The following is a 20,590-nucleotide window of genomic DNA, read 5'->3' on the forward strand; positions in this document are numbered from 1 at the left end:
AATAAACAGGCCTCACCTCCTCATCTAGGCTCCCATGGCGCCAGCTGAGACCCTGGGTGGGCGGCGGCCCCAGCCTGCCGACAGGTCCCTTCCCACTTTTTCTGACGGGGGTGGAGGGAGCAGTGAACAAAGTTGGTTTCGAAGAAAATGTCCCAGTAAAAAACAATGCAGGGATTGAGTCTTGCTCGCTGCCATTTGAAAGGAATGAAAGTGGGATTAGCTAAAAAACAAAATCCAAACCCAAACCAACACAAAACCACCCTATTGTTTGAGAATCTGCCTTGGGAAACAATCATCTTATTGTTTTCTGTGTCATAATAACATGAAGGGTTTGCCCAGGCACTTGGTTCTGCACTTGGGCTCGGGCAGTGAGCAGAGAGGCTCGTCTCTGGGTAATGCTTTTGTAGCTACCAAGAAGCACCCCTCATTTCCTGAGCACCTCCTGGGGCGTGGAGTCAGGTGTATTGGGAGGAAGCAGCAGTCAAGCATCCAGATGAGTGGGCAAAGGGTTCAATCGGCATCAACCACTGACACTGTCAACTCAGGTCTTGCCACTCTCGGACTTGAAACCGTCAGGCCCTAAAGTAGAATTTACTCCACTGTTTTGTTGCATGAACAATGGCCACCAAAAGACATCAGGCTGTGTCCCAGAACCTGCAGCTTCTACTTCATAGAGAAAAAGGGTGTCAGCAGATTAAGTTAAGGTTTGTGATGGGGAAGATCATCCTGGATCACCGGGGTGGGCCTTCATCTCATCACAAGTGTCTCTACCAGAGAGAGGCAGAGAGAGATCTGATGGGTACAGAAGAGGAGGCAATGTGACCACAGGGGCAGAGATGGAGGTGATGAGGCCACCAGCCAAGGGATGCCAGCAGCCACCACGAGGAGCTGGAAGTGACAGGCACAGACGCTCCCCTGCACCTTCGGAGGAAGAGCAGTCCTGCTGACACCTTGATTCGGCTCAGGAAACTGATTTCGGACTCTGGCCTTTAGACCTCTGAGAAGGCTGTTTTGTTCTTTTAAGTCACCAAGTTCATGATCATTCGTTCCGGCAGCCACAGGAGACTAAGTAGCCCTTTGGGACTTGGTCCCTGCCCAGGTGTCGCCTCGCACCCTCACCACTTTGCCCCAGCCACCAGGGATCGTCTTTCCGACTGGCCGGCTTCCTCCCGCCTCAGGGCTTTGCGCTTCCCAGGGTCTTCCCCCAGACCTTCCCAAGGCAGGTCCTTACTTCTGAGTCCCTCTCCGCACACACCTCACCTTCCCTGAGAGGGCTCCTCGGACCACTCTATCTAAAAATTGCCTCCTGGTCATCTCCGTCACAGCCCCCCGTTTTACTTTAGTCAGAGCATTTTTGTCACGATCTGAAGTTTCTTATTTCTCTCCAGTTTACTACTCACCACCCTACAGGGCCGTGTCTGCCTTGATCCTTGCTCTATCTCCAGGGGCCTGCATACAGTAGGCGCTCAGCAAACATTGGTTGGTGAATAAAATGAGTGATCTGTGCAAGCCTCTAAGGCTGTGTGTGTGTGTGTGTGTGTGTGTGTGTGTGTGTGTGTGTGTGTGTTTCAGGGTGCGGGTGGGGCGATGAAACCTTAATCCCAACATCATCTCCCACCTTCTCAGTGACACCCCGCCCCACTGTGTGCCAGGGGCTTCATTTATTCTGCACAACGGCTCCCTAAGGCAGGTCCCTTTATATCCCTACATTACAGCCGCCGAAACGGAGGCTTAGAGATCTAAGTCACGGCTCAGCGTGCTCCTCAGTGGAAACCACATCCACGGAGTCACAGGCACCCACAGCGCACACAGACCCTCCCTGCTGGCGCTCGGTCTCCCGGGATGCTGATTCCGCTTTCAGGGAAGAGAAAAGAGGCTCAGGGGCCGGCCGAAGGGCACCCAGCGCCCTAGAGACACCCAGGAGAGCGCGGTAGCTGTTCCGGGCTAGGATGGCTCGGAGCCGCGGTGCAAAGTCCTAGCAGGAGGCCTTCCCCGGGACAGGACGCGCAGCTATCCAGATTGGTTCTGGCGGAACCATTTCACGGACTGCGGCCTCAGTCTCCCCGTCTGTAAAGTGGAACCACGCGACTTCATGCGTCTCCAGGCTGGACCCGCGGGCGGCGAGTGAAGGGTTAAAGGGGCGGGACCCGCGGCGAGGGCGGGGCCGGGACACCTGGCGGCTCCGGAATCCCTCCTTCAACGCCGCGCGTAGCGCCGGGAGCGGCGACTGGAGCGGGTTCTCCCGGGAGGAGCAGCGCAGGAGCGGGTACCCACCGCGGGAGGGGCGGCGGCGGCGGCCGAAGCGACCTCGGGGAGGCGAGCGGAGCCGCGATGGCCGAGTTCCCGTCCAAAGTGAGCACGCGGACCAGCAGCCCCGCGCAGGGCGCTGGCGCATCGGTCTCCGCGCTGCGCCCGGACCTGGGCTTCGTGCGCTCCGTCGTCGGTGCGCTCATGCTGCTGCAACTGGTGAGCGCGCCGGGGCCCCAGGGGATGGGGGCTCCCGGGAGGCCCCCTTAGCACCTCATACACCCCACACCAGGCCCACACGCGCCCGACACGCCGTGTCTTCCCTGGGGCGCTTTTAGCACCGACGCCCCCGAGATCACCCTGGGACCCTGTCACCTCGAGAGTCCCCGTTGCCGTCCCTGCGCGCACACGCACGGTGCGCCCGTGTTCAGAGAGGCCACTAACGCCCCATCATCCCCCAGGTGGTCCCCAGAGGCCACCCACAGACGCGCTCACATAAGCCACCGTCCCCGCGTACGACTCGGTCTCTGTCTTTGCAAGGACAGTGCCCCAGCCTCCAGGGCACCCGGCCTAAATCGAAGTCCAGTCTCGGCCAACGCTGTCCGCGGGGCCGCACCCCAGAACACCCCGGTCTAATCGAGAGGGCACGTCCGTTCCAGCACTTGAACTTCGGCACGGCCCTGTGGGCGCCCCCGCGGGAGCCGGGCCCGTCTGGCCTCCGCTGGGTGAGCCGCCGGGTTCCAGCCGGTTTGGCCGGCCTCGCGGACCGAGATACCGCGCCCAGCGCCGGGGGGTGACTTGCGAGAAGCCAGGGGTGAGACTCCTGTGCCTTCCAGACTCTGACGACCCGGCTGCGGCCGACCGGTGGGAACGCCCGTCTGCCCCTCCACACCTAGGCCCTGGCGTGGGGGCTTAGCTCTCTTCCACTAAGTGCCCTCTGGCGCGAGTCGGGAAGCTGGGTGGCTGCTCCCCCAACCGAGGGCCTGGGCCATTTTCAGAGGAGTACGGGGGACCCAGAGGAGTACGGGGACCCGGAGGTGGGCCAGGATCCCTTTTCCTTTAGGGCCTCTCCCGCCGCCCCCCCACCGCTGGGTCCTAGCAGGTTGCCAGGCTCATGCTGGAAGGAGGGGTCCTCTGAGCACAGACCTCCCTCCTGGCGCCCCTCAGCCTCCTAGGTCAGTGCTATCTCAGTTTCCTAGTTTCTCAGTCCTTTCCCTGTGAGCCCCCCTTCTGCACCCCAGCCTCAGCTTCCCCTGGAGGGGGTTGTTGAAACTGTAGCTTCTCCGTCCCCACCCCCGGAAAAAATGTGGAATTGGAATTTGAATCTCAGGAAGTGCAGCCCAGAAATCTACATTTTTAATTCTTCTCCAGGAGTTGCTTTGGGGAAGGGGTGCGGTCGGGGACTGCCTCTGATCTGGAGCAGGGCTGTGGGCGAGGCTCTGGGTGGCTGCCGGGGAGCAGGCAGGGAGCCTGGGTCCCACGGGTGGGAAAGGGCGGAGGAGAAGGAGGTCAGTTCTGAGTCCGGGAAGTGTCACGGAGGAGAGGTGGCTGTGGAGCAGGACTTCCCTGAAACCTGAGGCCTGGGAGGGAAAGGGGGTTCAAAGGGCGGGGTGCCCTGTGAGCCAAGGTGTGGGGACCCGAAAGCGGAAAGGAAGTTGGGGAGAGTAGCCAACAGGTTGGTGAAAGTGGACTCGGAACACTTGTAGGTGGCCGTGTGCTTGGCGGGCGCAGGAGGTGTGGGACCGGAGAGGGATCGCAGTGGGGCTGAGGTGATGAGCCCTCGGTGGATCCCTAGGGTTAGCTCTGGGTAGAGCGGACCTAAGCATCCGCTCCTTTTGCATTAGAACGATGAGGGTCGGAATAAGGGGAATTAGAGGAATTTGGAATAAGAAGAGCATCCTGCTGTGCCCATGAAACCAGACAACCCATGGGTGCAGGCTGCCTGTCACTGCTGGAGCCCATTAAGCGGAGACAGGGTTGAATCCAATAATGCCGGCAGTATGGGAGAGCCCGCAGGTCACCCACGAAAATCTGCTCTGCACCCCGCCCCCCATAAACCAGCAGCTTACATTGGGTAGGACAACGATTACATGGGGAAGTAGGCAAAAGGACTCCTCCAAGGTAGACTCCCAGGTCCCAGGGGCGTACAACCCCAGCCAGGTTAGCATGTCCTTTCTTTAATCGGAACAAGGCAATCACAGTTAACAGAGCATGATTTCTTGTAACCAGAGCTAGTCCTCAATATTCTGTTTCTGCCCCTAACACCTACAAGGACCTTGTGGCTTCCTCCAGAGGAGGCCTGTGTCTCTGACTTGGTTGGGGACTGGGCGGGGCGGGGGGGGGGGGTCCCTGTGGGTTCAGCAGATCAGTCTTGAACATTTGGGTCCCATCACACAGATGTGGACACTGAGGTCTAGATAGAACGCAGTCCTATAGTGGAGATTGGCACTTAGGTCTCTAGACTCCCACGGCCTGGGTGTGACTGGGGTGGCCTTTTGGGGTGCAGAAGATGAGGGTCTCCCATCAGAGTTCTGAAGATCCGCTCCTTTTAGTGCCTACACCAATCAGCTTCTGGGAGAAGCTGCTTCCTGAGCTGTTTCTCTGGCAACGGACAGTTCCATTGGGTCTGAGGCTTGGGGGTGGGGGGGAAAGAGATGTTCACTAGTCAGGTACCCAAAGGGCTTTAGATCCTCTTATTCCCGCCCCCCCCCCTTTACAGGTGAGGAAACTGGGGCTCAGAGGTCAGTTCTTTGCCCAAGATCTCACAGCCCTCCTCCCTAGCGGAAGCTAAGCCCTGACTTCTCTGGCCTGTGCCCTAAGGATCACAATCAGCTATTTTCCCACCAGGCACAGGGTCTGGTGCTGTTGAAGGAAAGGCTGCCTGGAGGAGGTGGGAAATGGGAGGATGAGAGCTGATTCTCCCTCAGACCTCTCCATTTCCCAGGATTTGGTGAAGTGGCCCAGGTGTGTGTTGGGAGGAGAGGGGTGGGGTGGGCGCAGGAGATAGGCTCTTCGTCTGGTATGAAATGTGTCCTAAAGAACCAACCTCAGTGTTCACTGATTTATCAACCCTCCCTCCTTATCTAGTTCCAGAATGAACGTTAGTCCCAAAGAGATCATTGTACCAGCAATTTGCAGCAAGTTTAAGGCTCTTATTCTTTGTTGAGCTTCCTAGCGGCCTGGGCAAAAGGGGAAACATGGTGAATTTACGCAGATAGCATCGTGAAAAAGGAAGCAGGCACATTTGATCTAGAGACAGCTCTTTGGATGATAAAAACCTGGAGGTTTGATGCTGCAGATTTTTGTGTGGCTAGAGGGTATAAGAATGTCGTGGAAGGTCAGGTTAATTTGTGTTTATGGCTGATCCCAAAGCCTTTATAGAATAAGCATAAAGCGGTTGCCGTTACGTGACCATATGTTTATTATTTTTTAAATCCTCCCCAAGTCTTGGGAAGAAAATGGATGGACAACAGGCTCAGAGAGGGTGAAGAACTTGCCCAAGGTCATGGGTTAAAGTGGCAGGGCTGGGATTTGCACTAAGATCCGTAAATTCAAAGCCTGGCTTTAGCTCTGCTTCCTGTTTTTAGTGTGTTGTTTTTTGTTGGGGAATGGGTGTTCCTTTGCTTTGGAGGAGAAGGGGAGGGACCTCAGGAAGGGAGACTCTTTTGGGAGCCAGGGCCACTCAGGGAAGGCTCCCTGACAGAAGTGCGTGCTAAAGGGTGGAGTAAAATGGGAGGAGGAGGCGGTACTAAGGAGGGTCAGAACAGACCATAGCTCAAGCCAGGGCATCCTTGAGGCCCAAGATGTAGGAGCCGTGTGAATGTCCTGTGGCAATACCGCCATTGAGTTTGGCACCTTCTGTCCTTCCTCTTGTCCTCCCTCTTGGGAAACCAGTTTGCAGGTGAATAAACAGGTCAGAAGCCTCACCTACATTCGATCACAATGCCCCAGCATCCAGTGCGGGGGATGCTGAGAGTATTGGTGGGAGCACAGCCCTTGGTTCAAATCCTGCCTCTGCCCCTTCCTGGCTGTGTGATCTTGGGTAAGCTCCCTAATTTCCCCGAGCCTCAGTTTGCTTGTCTGTAAAATGGTGTCTGTGGGGTTGTGAGGACTGTGGAGGATAATGCCTACCAAGAGCTTATCGTGGAGTATATTGGGATGGAGGGCACTTAGGATTCACGGTGTCATACAATCCTAGGGCTCTTAAGCTTGCTACCAGAGGTCCCTTGGTGCATGCTCAACATGAGCTTGCATGCTTCCAGAGACAGGGAGCTCAGTCCCTCTAAGTGCGGCCTGCTCCATCCTGGGGCACTTGGGAATGTTAGGAAGTTCTTCCTCCTTGATCCTGGCTCTGCCTGCAGCCCCAGCAGGCAGGCCAGCTCCTCTCCAGGTGCGGGGCAGGGCAGGGGTCAACTGGCCTCCTGGAAGAGGCTGCCTCGCTGAGGTTGTTCGGGTCTGAGAGGTGTGAGCAGAGGTTGGTTGCGTTGGGAATGCCGTGTTGGGGTTCCCCCGGGGCTTTCCTTAGCGCTGAGATTTGTGGGTTCGGTGTCCCTGGTGCTGCATTCCAGGCCCCGAAAGCTCACAGGCTTCCTCCAACACAGAGCAAACCATGCTTGGTATTGTTAGCTCCGCCCACCTCCCTTATGGCTGGGAGGGTGTTGACTTATTTCGAATTAATTTATAATTATGTTATAAATATACGAACACACCCGCCTTAAAAAAAAATGAAAACCTACTACAGATAAGGCTAAAGTTATTCTTGGATCTCCTACCCCTCTCCCCAAGGGAACCACTGTTTTGAGGTGTTTGCAGGTCTTTTTCCTGTGCGTTTAAAAAAAAACATTGATGGCTTTATTCTGTATCCTTTGTTCAGGAAGTTGCTTTCCTCACACCCAGTGCGCCTGCCAGAGCTGCCTTCTCGTTTCTAACTCTTTCCGGGTACCCCATAGCGTCATGGTAGCCCCCTCTCTTTCAGCCATTTCTCTGTTGATGGAACTATTTAACAAATGGTTTAGAAAAATGATCAACAAAAGCAAAACATTCAAACAGTACCAAGGGCGGTCCATGGAAATACGGTCTTTCTTGTCCCTCCCTGACCGGGCCTGCGAGGCAGCCACCCATATGTGTGTGGGGTTCCAGGGCCAGTTGGTAAATATTTCTACACAGAACCCGCATCCCCACTTAAAAGAGCACCAATGGAAGCCCTGGGAACCTGTGCCCAGCCATGCTTCCTCCCCCTTTCCCTCCTCCTTCCCCTCCCCCAGAGGCAACACACCCAGATGTTCTGTACCAGTGCCCATCGCACCGCGTGTGTCCGTTTCTTTAGTCCTTTATTTACTTACCTTCTTTAATAAGTGATGTATTTACAACGCTCCGGAGTCCAGTGGAGTGGGAGAGAGCGCAGTGAAAAACCTCCGTCCCTTTTGGTTAGAGGGGGCCCCTTGTTTTTCAGATCTACGCAAATGTGGCTATAGATGCCTCCCTCGCCCCACTTTACCCCAGGGGTATAGTCTACACACACACACACACACACACACACACACGTACTTCTGCACCCTTTTCCCTTGGAAATGTGCCTTGGTGGTCCTTCGGTCTCAGTGTGTGGAATGGGGGCTTGTGTAAGGGTCTCATCGTGCAGCTGAGGTTGAATTGCCGGGCCCGCCCCCCTCAAAAATAGACACTTGGGCTTTCCTCTTGCTGTTGCCCACCCTCCTGTATCAGCCACCAAGTGCATCTGTGCCCCACGTTTCCAGAAGTGGGACTGCTGGGTTGGGGGTTGGTGTGTGTTTGTGATTTAAAAAAACAAAATTATTTTTATTGATTTCAGAGAGGAAGGGAGAGGGAGAGGGATAGAAACATCAATGATGAGAGAATCATTGATTAGTTGCCTCCTGCATGCCCCCTCCTGGAGATCGAGCCTGCAACCCAGGCATGTGCCCTTGACCAGAATCGAACCTGGGACCCTTCAGTCCTCAGGGCAGTCCTCTATCCACTGAGCCAAACTAGCCAGGGCTGTGTTCATGATTTTGACAGAGATTGCCAAATGTCCCCTGTGGGGGTCACACCCGTCCCCTCAGTGTGCCTCCCGGTGCAGCGCCTGTCCTACGGCCTCCCCACCAGGGTGAATTAGCCCACCTCTCACATGCCCCTCTGAGGGGCGAACCTGCGGGTCGGGTTAGCATGATTCTGTAGTGGGTGTAGCATGATTCTGTAGTCGGTGTAGCATGATTCTGTAGTCGTCTTATGAGTGAGGTTGACCTTTTGAAGTATGTTTAAGAGCCATTTGTTATTTCCTTGTCTGTATTCCTTCCCCATGCGACCGAGTTGGGGGCCGTGTCTTGCCCGTTGCTACCAGCTCGACAAGCTTTGCAGATTTTTCCTAGTTTTTTTTTTTTTTTTTTTTTTTTTTTGCTCATGGTGTTTTGTTTCGTTTTTTTGCCTCACACTTTTGCTTTTATGTTGTTGAATTTCTTTTGTTCTTTTTGGCTTCTGGCAATTGGTTCCCAGTTAGGACTTTCTAAAGGTAATAAAGTAATTCTGTGTCGAACCTGAAAGTGTCACATCCTGAAAGTCGGCCTTCACGCCTTCCCATCCCACCTCCCCGTTTTTAAGAGGGAGCTGGGCCCTGGCAGGCAACTGTATCTGTCCAGGATATAGTAACATTGTTATATATTGTTGTACTTAATTTTATGGTCAGCTTTTATGATAGATAATGCAGGTTTCCCACTTTTTTGTGTGATTTAAAAGTCATATATATTACAGATTTCAAAAATAAATAAAATAACTTATCAAAAAACCTTTCAAGTACATGAAAATTGAGTAAAAAAAAAATAGTTCAGGGAGTTTGTAGGTACCCAAACAGCCAGGAAGGTGCCACTTGAAGGTCCCTCAGGCCCAGAGAAGGGAAGGCACTTTCCCAGGATCACACAGCAGCAGGCAGTAGTGTTACTGGCTGGGTGACCTTGGGCTGTTTCCTTAATCATCTGTAACTGGGAAGAGGACAAGGCCCATGGCAGGGGCCGGCGGGGGTGAGGGCTGGGAAGCTGTCCACGTGTGGTGGACAGTCGCTGTTCTATACACATGGCAAGGCCAGGTGCTGGCCACTGCTTGTCAGCTGGTGAGTCGTTTGTGGTGGAATGCAGTGAGGACCAGGTCCCCATGTCCTGCTCACACATGGTCTGGGGAGGCGGCAGGGGTCCTGCCCTGGTCCCCATGGCTAATGGGAACCTGATGCGCGGGGGTGGGGGTGGGGGTGGGTAGCCTGTTTTTCTTGGCAGCCCAGTGAGCTCCAACCTGGATACTAACAGGTCCTTTGTTGTTGGGTTGGGTTGGACCCTCCTGTTTGCCCAAAGGGGAGGGGCCAGGGTGGCACCTCAGGGTCGCACGGAGAGGTCAGGCAGGAAGGCAAGGGCCAAAGGTCAGGGTCTGCGAATTAAAAAAAAAACACACCCCAAAACTCAGTTCTGAAACCCGTGACTGGGGAATAACAGGTAGTGTGATAAAGGCCGCCTTTGGAAAGCCCTGAAGGTGACCGGCTGTCATCGCTTTCCCTGTGACAGCCTAGGCCGGAGCTCCCGGGGGCGGGGACCCTGGGGCAGGCTCCCTGCGGCCCCTGGGCGCCTGGCACGGACTGGAGGGCCTCGGTGTTTGCTCAGTGCCTGGAGGACTGGGTTCGGGGACTCACGCCCACTCTGCAGCTAAGGAAAGCGAGGCTTGGGGCGCTGCTGCGGTTCTCGCCGTGGTTCTCGGATGCTCAGAGTATAGAGGCTCAGAGTGAGCGCGGGAATTCCGCGCGGCCTCCCCCACGCCTGACCCCGACGCCTGACACAGGGGTGGGGTGGCTTGTGGGGTTGTTGTGGCCAGCCCGGGGGCCTGGAGCCTCTGTCCCCTGCGCCTTTGTCTCCTGTGGCACAATAGGTGGCTTTTTGTCCCCATAAAGTCCCTTTCACTCCAGGGAGAAGGGCCAGGGCGGGGGTGGAGGCTGCGCCTGGCCAGGCCAAGTTCTGAGTGTCCTCAGATGCCCAGATGTGTCCCTGTGAGGGGGAACCGTGGGACAAGGTTCCCCTCAGGGGCCTCAGTTTCCCGGACGGTGCAGTGCGGGGAAGGGAGTCCTGGGGGGTGCTGGGTGGCCCCTGCACTTTTCTGAAACATTTGGTTTCCTTTTCAATGTTTAAAAAGCTGAAGATTTGTCCTGGCCAGTTGCTCAGTGGTTAGAATGTCCACCCGTGGACCTAAGGGTGATTTCTGGTCCCGAGTCCAGGCATGAGTAGGAAACAAACATTCGATGTGTCTCTCTCTTTCTCGTTTGCTCCTTCTCTCTCTCTCTCTCTCTCTCTCTCTCTCTCTCTCTCTCTTCTCTCTCTCTCTCTTTCCTTCCACCCATCCCCATCCTTCCTTTCCACTCTCTCTCAAAAGCAATGGAAAAAGATATCCTCATGTGAGGATTAACAACAACAAAAAGTCGAAGACTTTCAGAAATTCAGATTCCAGTGTCTCTTGAAAAGTTAGAAGTTCTGGCTGCCTCAGGCCTGCCTTCCCTCAGACACCAGCGCCACAGACCCCACCCCCCTGGAGCCCCTTCGTCCTGTGACCTGCCTACCCCAGTGTCAGCCTCCAGGCTCTGAGGCGCTGTCCCTCCCGCGGGTTTACTCTCCCTAACGCCCTGACGTCTAACAGCCCCATGGCCGCTCATGCCCACTACAGCTTGGAACTATCCCGCACAGCACCCCCTCCCCGACCTCCTCACATGTCAGATGACGAAACAGAACAGAAAGGTTAGGTGATTCCCCCAGTGCCACACAGCGAATCGGCAAGGGTCTGACCCAGCCCAGGGAGTGGGGAGGATTAAAGGCAGACTTGGGGTGACCCTCTTTGGGCAAGAGAGAAATTAGCTTAGCACTTGTGGGGTTGATGGGAGAGCGGGCTTTGGGTCATCCTGGGGGAGGCCTGTGTAGGGGGGTGTCAGGACTCAGACTGAGGGGAGCCTTGGAGAACATAGTACAGAGGGGCAGACTGAGGTCTAAAGGTATAAAGTGTTCTGCTCAGGGACCCTCAGCCTACGAGGAGCAGGAGTGCAGCTCCAGGAGGCACCTGGGCCTCCCCCTTCGGCTAAGCCCATCTCTGACAGATGGGTGGGGCCCACATTGGCGCAAGGCCCTTATCTGCCAGGCACCGTGGCTGGCGCTTAAGTTTAGATACATTCATTATCTCGCCGGGCCTTCTACCCCTGGGAACTGCACACACTATTTAAGACCCAAGGTCTCCAGGCACAGAATGGACTGGAAAACCCACAATGACACTTCTTAGAGTGGCAATGATGGTAGAACAGGTATTGAGTGTTAAGTCTACGTTGGGTGCTGGTCTAAGTACCTTATATACAGGTGGGCAAAAGTATGTTTACAGTTGCCGTGTGAGATTCTTTCGGGTTATTAAAGCTCTTGTGATAATCCTAACCTGCATGTCTTTACCTGCCTTTGCCCACCTCCTGTATATTTCTCCATCGACATCTCAGAACTACCCCAGGAGGTAGGCACACTTGAAGAATAGGACGTGGAGGTCCAGAGAGGTCCAGCAACTTGCCCGAAGTCATGCAGCGAGGAAGGTGGCAGGATCGGAGCTTGAACCCAGAGAGTTAATAGGCCAAGAACCGATGCCAGCGTCCCACAGTTAAATCAGATCAGGATATCCGCCCGCAGGTTCAAAGAGCAGCCAAGAGAGATGTATTAGTTTCCTAGCGCTGCCATAACAAAAGTTCCCCGCACTGGATGGCTTAAAACCACAGAAACGTATTCTCTCGCAGTTCTGGAGGCTGGAAGTCCAAAATCAAGGTGTTGGCCAGGGTGGTTCCTTCTGGCGATTCTGAAGGAGAATCTGATTCAGGCCTCCCAGCTTGTGGTTGCCGGCAGTCCTTGGTGTTCCTTGGTTTGGAGACACATCACTCCAGTCTCTGCCTCCGTCTTCACATGGCGTTCTCTGTGTCTCTGTGTCCAGTTTCCCTCTTGGAAGGACACCAGTCCCTGGATCAGGGCCCACCCTAACCTCAGAATGCCTCTTGGTCTGGCATTGGTGACGAATCTCTCTCTTCTCTGTAGGTGACTTTAACAAAAATATCTCTGTTATCCACTTGCTTAGAAATTCTTTGAAAGGTGCAAAGGTCCTGGGGCATATGTGAATGCGCCTTTTTTTTTTTTTTTGGACAGTCCTCATTTAAAGAGAAAATTACTAACCTGAAATCTTTAAGTTTTTAGAAAAAAAAAATGGGGGGGGGGAGCTGCACCTTTAAGATTTCCAGAGAGTTCTCTCTATCAATAGCACTTGGCTGAGGAGGTGCTGCAGGGGCTTCAGAGTTTAGGAGTGAGGGCAGGTTTGGTTGTGTGGTGTGTGTGTGTGTTTAAGAGGAAGACTCGAAGATGTATGTGTATGATGGTGGTGTAGGCAGCAGGAACATCACCAGGTGTGAGACCCGTGGATCAGACCAAACCTGGGTTCAGCAACCTCGGTACTTGGGTTCTGGCTAGAAAAAGATTCAGAGCAAGACCCATACTGTAAGACAGTGGTCGGCAAACCGCGGCTCGCGAGCCACATGCGGCTCTTTGGCCCCTTGAGTGTGGCTCTTCCACAAAATACCACGGCCTGGGCGAGGCTATTTTGAAGAAGTGGCGTTAGAAGTTTAAGTTTAAAAAATTGGGCTCTCCAAAGAAATTTCAGTCGTTGTACTAACAGTTGACTGATGAGTTTGCCGACCACTGTTGTAAGAGAACATGTATTGGGTAAGTTACAGAGGTAGAAGAAGTAATTCCTGGAAGAAATGGGCTTAGGAAACAGGTTATAGAGGTAAAGGAAGGGCCTTGGAGCCTGGAAGTGGGGGAGTTAATGGTAGCGTGCAGGGCGGGTGTGGGGGGTGGAGGGGGAAAGAGAAAGGCACTGGGCTTGATCCCAGGAGGGAGCGTGTGCTGGGTCCCCTATCCTAAGGGTTTTTAGGGCGGAGATTTTAGGGGAGGTCCCAGGGGAAGATCTCAAGAGCATATGCAGCAGCTTGCCAGCTGTGTCCATTCAGGGTTGTGGTCTCCACTGATTGGCCAGCACCAGGCCAGGGGGCATTATCTGATGCAGCTGGTCCCGAGGCTGGTTTTGTTGCTTCTCTGGGCCTGAGCTGAAATCCAGCTGAGGCCTAGATGTTATCTGCAGGGAGGAAAGGTCAGGGGTTCCGAGTGGCATGACCAGCCATCTGCTAGGGGAGGGAAGGTCACCCTGGGGGCGAGGTCCCACCCTACAATTGATTGTCCTTCCATAGGCACCTGGGGCTTTTCACCCTGGTGCCCTGTGCGAGGCCCATGGTCCTTGCTCTGCTCATGTCTGTCTAACTGCCTACAACAGTGGTCGGCAAACTGTGGCTCGCGAGCCGCGGTTTGCCGCCCTGTTGACTAATGAGTTTGCCGACCAACTGGCCTACAACATGTAGGGGCAGGTGAACATGTAGGCCAGGGACGGGGTCCCAGGTGTAAAGGCAGAATTCTGCTCCTCCCACATGGCTCCCTCCCGTCCCCTCCCCCACCCTCCCCGCCTTTGCTCAGGTGTCTGCTTCCCACTGAGATCCTTCTTGGCCTCTTATCTAAAATTGCAAGTGACTGCCCTAGCCGGTTTGGATCAGTGGATAGAGCATCGGCCCGCGGACTGAAGGGTCCCAGGTTCGATTCCGGCCAAGGGCACATGCCCGGGTTGTGGGCTCGATCCCCAATAGGGGGCATGCAGGAGGCAGCCGATCGGTGATTCTCTCTCATCATTGATGTTTCTATCTCTCTATCCCTCTCCCTTCCTCTCTGAAATCAATAAAGAAATATATTTTTTAAAAAATTAAAAATAAAATTGCAAGTGACCCCGCCGCCATTGCTCCCCTCTCAGCTGGGGTATCTCCCCTAGCCCCTACCCTGGACCCCCCTCCATCTCACTGAGTCTTGGGCTCTTAGTGCCTCTCCCTCCGTGAGAGCAGGGCTTTTGTCTGTTTCAGTCAGAACAGTGGCTGCTCCACAGGTACCTGTTGAATGAATGAACCCGGGGGTCGGGCCAGAGGGGCCGGGGGCAGCCCTGGAGGCAGGTGGCAGTTGGGGTCCATCCCTCTTCCTCTGAACAGTGGGGTTTACTGTTTTATAAACAAGTCTCGGGTCCCTTCTCCCTGCTAGAGTATGGGTCCCCAGTAGGGCCACCCAGGCCAGCAAAGGTGTCAACAAATTGGAGGTGCCTTGTCCTGAGGGGGGTGTCCTGGCGCCCTGGGTGGGGGTGCTCCCTTCAGATGCTTTGGGCTGTGAGGGAGGAGATGCGGGCGGCAGGGAACCAGTTCATCAGGTTCAGATGGAGGAATGGACCTTCCTTGTTCTAGGGCAGAACCTGAGGCGGCTCCCTGGGCCTGGGCCAGGGCAGTGGGGCCTGAAGGAACAGGAGAAATTCCCGCTGCTTATCCAGCAGTTCCATCTCCCCGAGGCTGGGCAGGGATGGGCAGCCTGGTGCCAGCGGGGCCTGGCCCTCGGGCCGCTGCAGTGTCCTCGTTTGCACACATCACTAAGTAACTCTCCGGGGCCCGGTTCCAGAGGAGGACGGGTCTGGGTTCAAATCCTGCCCTTTGCCCACGGGTGCCCCCGATAACCAGGGCGCATTTCCCTCTGTTTCTGTTTTGGGGGATGGGATAAGAAAGACTCACTGATGAGAGGGCTGTAGGGGCCTCCCCTGAGCTCCCTGCCTTAGAGCAGACAGACCCTTTGCTGTTCCCCCAGGTGGCCCCAGGAGGGCTGTGTCGAATCCCTGTGGCCTGGAGGGCTGGGAATAATTAAAGCAAACACGTCCATAGGAGAGATCCGGGGTCCTTCACGCAGCTCTAAGACGCAGGTGTGTGTGGTCAGTACGCTCATTTGGCAGACAGAGCTGGCAGATGTGCCCAAGTCACGCAGCTGGCAGGGGGAGGGACGTTTCAAACCAGCCAGTCTCTCTGGGGTTCGTGCTGTTAGCAGCTACACACGGTCTGCCAGGTGTTAGGGCTCACTCTCCATGGGGAGGGGGGAAACGACAGCTTGGCTGTCTGTGTGAGACCGTCACCCTGCTCTTGGGGAGCTCACAGTCCGGGGGAAGAAACAGACTCTCCGTCCTGGGGGGTGGGTGCCTGGGAAGCCGTGGGAGCCCCAAAGAGAATTCTGGGACCCAGAGTGGAGGAGGGGAACCTGAGCAGGTAACATTCAGCTGAGACTGAAAGGGGAGGACCTTCCCAGGCAAGGGCTTGGTCTACAGGGGTATGCGGGAGGAGCCAGGTAAATACTTCTTGACTGAATGAAAATGTGACGGAGCCCGCTAGCATCAGGCCCCGGGGGGCCCCTAGCCTGTGGCCCCAGCCCGAGTGCTGGGTGCTCTGCGAGACTCGGCCCTCTCTCTTCCCTCCAGGTGCTGGGGCTGCTGGTGTGGGCCCTGATCGCCGACACCCCGTACCACCTGTACCCGGCCTACGGCTGGGTGATGTTCGTCGCTGTCTTCCTCTGGCTGGTGACAATCGTCCTCTTCGTCCTCTACCTGTTTCAGCTGCACATGAAGTTGTACATGGTGCCCTGGCCGCTGGTGGTGAGTCTGGGCGGGGCTCTGGGCAGGGGGGTGGGGGGGCTCCAGGCTGAGCTGTGGGTGTGACCTCCCCTAAATGAGAGGTGGTGGGTGGGATGGCTGCAGTCCTCAGGGGCCCTCCGCTAGCCCGCAGAGCTGGGGGGAGGGGAGGAGGGGTCGATGGCTTGGTGGCTAGTTTTTCTGGGTATTGGGAGCGGAGCCAGGAAGGACGCGGGCCTGGCTTTCTCCGGGGAAGGGAGTCGAGGTCAGGGGCTGTTGGCTGGAGAGACCAGAGGCCATTTGGAGTCTTAAATATATTTTTTCTTTTGGGGGCAGTCGGAGTTTGAGCTTGTGTGGCAGAGGGTCTCTGGAAGCTGGGCTGGCCTGGCAGGAATACCCAGGCTGCGCTGTGTGTGCAGGAGGTGTGTGCAGGCGGTGTGTGCAAGGGGGGAGTGTGCAGGGCGGTGTGTGCAGGGGTGTGTGTGCAGGGTGGTGTGTGTGCAGGGCAGTGTATGCAGGGGGGAGTGTTCAGGGGGAGTGTGCAGGGCGGTGTGTGCAGGGCAGTGTGTGCAGGGGGGAGTGTGCAGGGCGGTGTGTGCAGGGGTGTGTGTGCAGGGCGGTATGTGCAGGGGGGAGTGTGCAGGGCGGTGTGTACAGGGCGGTGTGTGCAGGGTGGTGTGTGTGCAGGGCGGTGTATGCAGGGGGGAGTGTTCAGGGGGAGTGTGCAGGGCGGTGTGTACAGGGCGGTGTGTGCAGGGGGGTGTGTGCAGGGCGGTATGTGCAGGGGGGAGTGTGCAGGGCTGTGTGTGCAGGGCGGTGTGTGCAGGGGTGTGTGTGCAGGGCGGTGTATGCAGGGGTGTGTGTGCAGGGCGGTGTGTGCAGGCGGTGTGTGCAGGGGTGTGTGCAGGGCGGTGTGTGCAGGGGTGTGTGTGCAGGGCGGTATGTGCAGGGGGGAGTGTGCAGGGCTGTGTGTGCAGGGTGGTGTGTGCAGGATGCGTTTGGGTGCAGCAGGGTGTCCACCCGCTGCCTCCAGGGTGAAGCCTCTGCAGCCGGAGAGGGTGGAGTCCCAGGTTTGCCCAGGTCAGTCTCCTCAGGAGAGAGCGAGCACAGGAAGTGCCCGGGCCAGACGCAGAGAAAGCGCTGGGTTTTTTCTCTGACCCGGAAAACCCCTGCAGCTGGGATCTGAGGCTCTCAGCGAGCAGAGAGGAGAGAGAGGCACATGACTGTAAGACAAGCAAGGCTGGGACTAGGCAGCATTGTTTGCAATTCAATGACTTTTTAAAGCGAGGAAACGTGAGTCATCCTTAAGACAGACCGGGTTTGTTGGATCTTGACATCACTGGCAGGAGCCAGGCAGCGTGTGCAGCAGGAGCCGGGCTTGCAGGGAAGGTCCTGGGGCGAGGAGAGAGTCTGCCCCCCCAACCCCCCGCCCCATGGCCCTGGAGATGGAGGGGCCCAACTGCCTCCAGCCTCAGCAGTTGATGGCAGGTGGTTCCTTTGTAGGCCATGACGGCAAGGCCATCTCTTACACTCCCAGGCCTTTTCTCAGAGGGCTAGATTGGGATTGCTGAGTCGGGATTTTTCTGGGATTTTACCAGGCAGGCAATAGCGGGTTAGGAGTGGGTTCTGGAGAGCCCAGTACCCATCGGCCCACAAGGACCCCCTCTACTCGGTTCCAACTGCTGTTAGTGGGAAGCAGGCCGCTTGGTGCCAGATCTGGTATTTTATGATTGAAAGATTTTATGAAATCTTCAGGTTTTCATATGAAATCTAATTTTACAATGTTGGTAATTTAAAAAATAAACTATAGGATCAACCAAGCATGTCTGAGGGCCACCAGTTCGCAGTCTCTGTTAAGACCGTTAACTGGCTCCAGGGGCCCCGGGTTGGAGAACAGGCACCCGGGCCTGGCTGTCAGCGAGGGGTCCTCCCTTCCAGTCTGGCTCGGGATCCTGCTGGGTCCTGACCCTGGCATTTGGTGGGGCCTTGAGCCTAAAATGTGGCCAAAAGGGGAACAGATTCCTCCCACTTGGGGCAGAGAGGGATGTGGAACCCCCCTTCCCCCCGCAGGCCTGCAGTGGGGAGGGGGCCTGGGCTCAGCCCTGCGTGGACGTGGCGGAGTGGCCTGGAGTCTTTAGCTGATTGGTGCACCCAGTGACAGGCTGCTTTCGGCCTCTTGCCATAGGGCAGGGGTGGGCAAACTTTGTGACTCGAGGGCCACAATGGGTTCTTAAACTGGACCGGAGGGCCGGAACAAAAGCATGGATGGAGTGTTTGTGTGAACTAATATAAATTCAAAGTAAAGGAGCGGAGGGGAGAGCAAGAGAACCGGATAGAACAGCCGGATCCGGCCCGCGGGCTGTAGTTTGCCCACGGCTGCCATAGGGAATGGGTTTTGCCCGCTGGGCATGTCGCTGCCCCTGACCAGCTCCCCGCAGCCTTGATGTTTGTGCTCCGCTCAGATGGCCTCTGGGCAGAGCCTGGGTGGACTGCGCCTGTGAGGCCCAGGTGTCTCCATCCCCATCCTCAAGTGCCAGTCCATTCTGGCTGCTCAGGGGGGTGCAGGTGGGAGCCATGAGGTTCCAGTTACGGAAGTCTCACGTCTTCAGCCAGTTCCCTCTTCTCCCGCCCCCAGCTGATGGTATTTAACATGGGTGCCACCGTTCTCTACATCACCGCCTTCATCACCTGCTCCGCTTCGGTCGAGCAGACGTCCCTGAAGAACACCCGGCCGTACAACCAGCGTGCAGCTGCCTCCGTGAGTATGGCTCCCTGGGCCTCAGCAGTGACTGGGGATTGGCCAGAGCGATGGCTGTGCCCCTGGACCCCTCTGCTCCCTGGTCTGAGGCCAGGCACCTGCCACCTCCCGAGTTCTCGTCCTAACTCAGCAGGTCTCAGGGGAGCCGAGCTTTCGGTCCCCCCACAGTTAACAGAAAGGCCCGAAGGAGCACCAGGCTTGGGAAATACCTTGTGGTGAATGGAAGTTGGGTTAACCTTTGAACTTGGCTGTCAATCAGTTGCAACTCACTGACTTAGGATTGTAGGCAACCCCTCCACCCACCCTGAGAGAACCTTAGAAAGTATCACCCCCATCTTTACCTTGAAAAGGGCACATGCGAAGACCTTTAGACCATTTGGGGGGATTCACAGGCTCTCCCATGAACGGATTCCAGAAGATTCCTAGCGTAGCTTTGGAATGTTGCCTTTTAAGAACTAAATCACTCATGTCTAAAGTAGCTCCTGCCCCTCAATCACACTTGTTAGCAAGTTGTCCAATTGCCTATCACATACCTGTCTGCATAGTTAAGGGTTCCCCCCACTGGAATGTAATGTCAGCACCATCAGCCCCCAACAATTAGATGTTCGATGAGTGTGTGGCTCAGTACGAGTTGGTATGGCTGCCAGAGCAACTGGTCCGGGTTAATGGAGGAGCCCTAGGTTCCACTGTGCCTGCCCCAAGCTGCCCACTTCCTGCCAGTGTCACTGTCACCGCGCCCCTCCCCCGGGCCACGCTGCAGACGACTCAGCCGAGGTGTCTCCTCTCCTCTTTCAGTTCTTCGCGTGCTTAGTGATGATCGCCTATGGACTGAGCGCTTTCTTCAGCTTCCAGGCCTGGCGAGGAGTAGGCAGCAATGCGGCCACCAGTCAGATGGCTGGCGGCTATGCCTAAACCACCTGACCAAGGCCCACCGTGGGGCTGAAGGCTGCAGCCGGGTCACATGCAGGGTGGCCCTGCGGGTCGGCCCAGAAGAGACTACACTTGCTCCTGTCTGACCACCAGACGTGGGCTCACCCAACACTCCTAAGGAATCGGAATCCTTCCTCCGGCTCGGCCCAGGTCGCATGCGCGTGGGTTGGAGAGAGCCAACGGCCGAGACCGGCTCGTCCCCCTTATTCAGCAGAAGGTGACGGGGGACGCGGGCTTGCCGTCTGCTTTGTCTAGAGGACTTTAGCATCCGAGGCGGGGCCCAGCCTTCTCACCAGCACTAAACACACTAACAAGGACTCCAGACCTGCAGCCCCCACCTACCAGATAAGCCTAACAAGCAACATGTATGTATCATCACAGTCTGTTCCAGGAGCACTGAGCAAGCTCACGAAACTGTTCTGGGTCCTTCAAACACAATTCCGACATGACCCTCCCCCAAACCATGTCGCTGGAGACTTTTCTGACAGCATGCTCTTCCTTCCCTGTATTTCACACTTACGGTTTTATTTGTTTTTTTTTAAAAAGGGAGACTTTTAATTTTTTTTTGTTAATCCTCACCTGAGGTTTTTTCCCATTGATTTTTTTAGAGAGAGTGGAAGAGAGAGGGAGAAAGAGAAATATCGATGTCAAAGAAACATTGATTGGTTGCCTCCTGCACATGACCAGGGCCCTGGCCGGGGAGGAGCCTGCAACCATGGTACGTGCCCTTGCCCGGAATCGAATCCAGGACCCTTGATCCACAGGCCGACTTTCCACTGAGCCAAACCAGCGAGGGCCACTTATGGTTATTTAGAGCAGATTGGCTTCAAGCAACTTCCCAATGATGAAAGCCTGTTTCACAGGCTTCCCTCCCTTCCCAAGCCCTAGTTTCTAACAGCCCGACTGGGGAAAGCCACCATCCATACGGCTGCTTCCCTGACCCTGCTGATTGGACACTTGGGACATGGAGGCAGGGCGTCAAGGCCTTGCCTGGTGAGTTGTCATGTGCTTGGTGGTGACTTTGTTGTTCTCATTTTTTTTTGATTTTTTACAAAAATAAAGACGGAAGAACTTGTCTGA

General features: G+C 55.7%; 1 protein-coding gene across 1 annotated transcript; it reads left to right on the forward strand.

Annotated features, from left to right (window-relative positions):
- The first annotated feature begins 1,725 nt into the window (after window positions 1-1,725).
- Window positions 1,726-20,585, forward strand: PLLP (plasmolipin). The gene is made up of 4 exons (XM_080645718.1): window positions 1,726-2,466; window positions 15,673-15,846; window positions 18,458-18,580; window positions 19,376-20,585. The coding sequence occupies exons 1-4, from the start codon at window positions 2,332-2,334 to the stop codon at window positions 19,490-19,492; spliced, it is 549 nt and encodes a 182-aa protein (XP_080501844.1). The 5' UTR covers window positions 1,726-2,331; the 3' UTR covers window positions 19,493-20,585.
- Window positions 20,586-20,590: the final 5 nt, after the last annotated feature.

Source organism: Plecotus auritus, assembly GCF_963455305.1.
Source record: "Plecotus auritus genome assembly, chromosome: 10".
Taxonomy (NCBI): domain Eukaryota; kingdom Metazoa; phylum Chordata; class Mammalia; order Chiroptera; family Vespertilionidae; genus Plecotus; species Plecotus auritus.

What these genes read in the sequence shown, in the direction of transcription:
- PLLP (XM_080645718.1), top strand. Translation starts at nt 2,332, where the DNA reads ATGGCCGAGTTCCCGTCCAAAGTGAGCACGCGGACCAGCAGCCCCGCG. An exon ending in CGCTCATGCTGCTGCAACTG is followed by an intron (nt 2,467 to 15,672) that starts GTGAGCGCGCCG and finishes TCTTCCCTCCAG; the next exon opens with GTGCTGGGGCTGCTGGTGTG. An exon ending in ACCAGCGTGCAGCTGCCTCC is followed by an intron (nt 18,581 to 19,375) that starts GTGAGTATGGCT and finishes CTCCTCTTTCAG; the next exon opens with TTCTTCGCGTGCTTAGTGAT.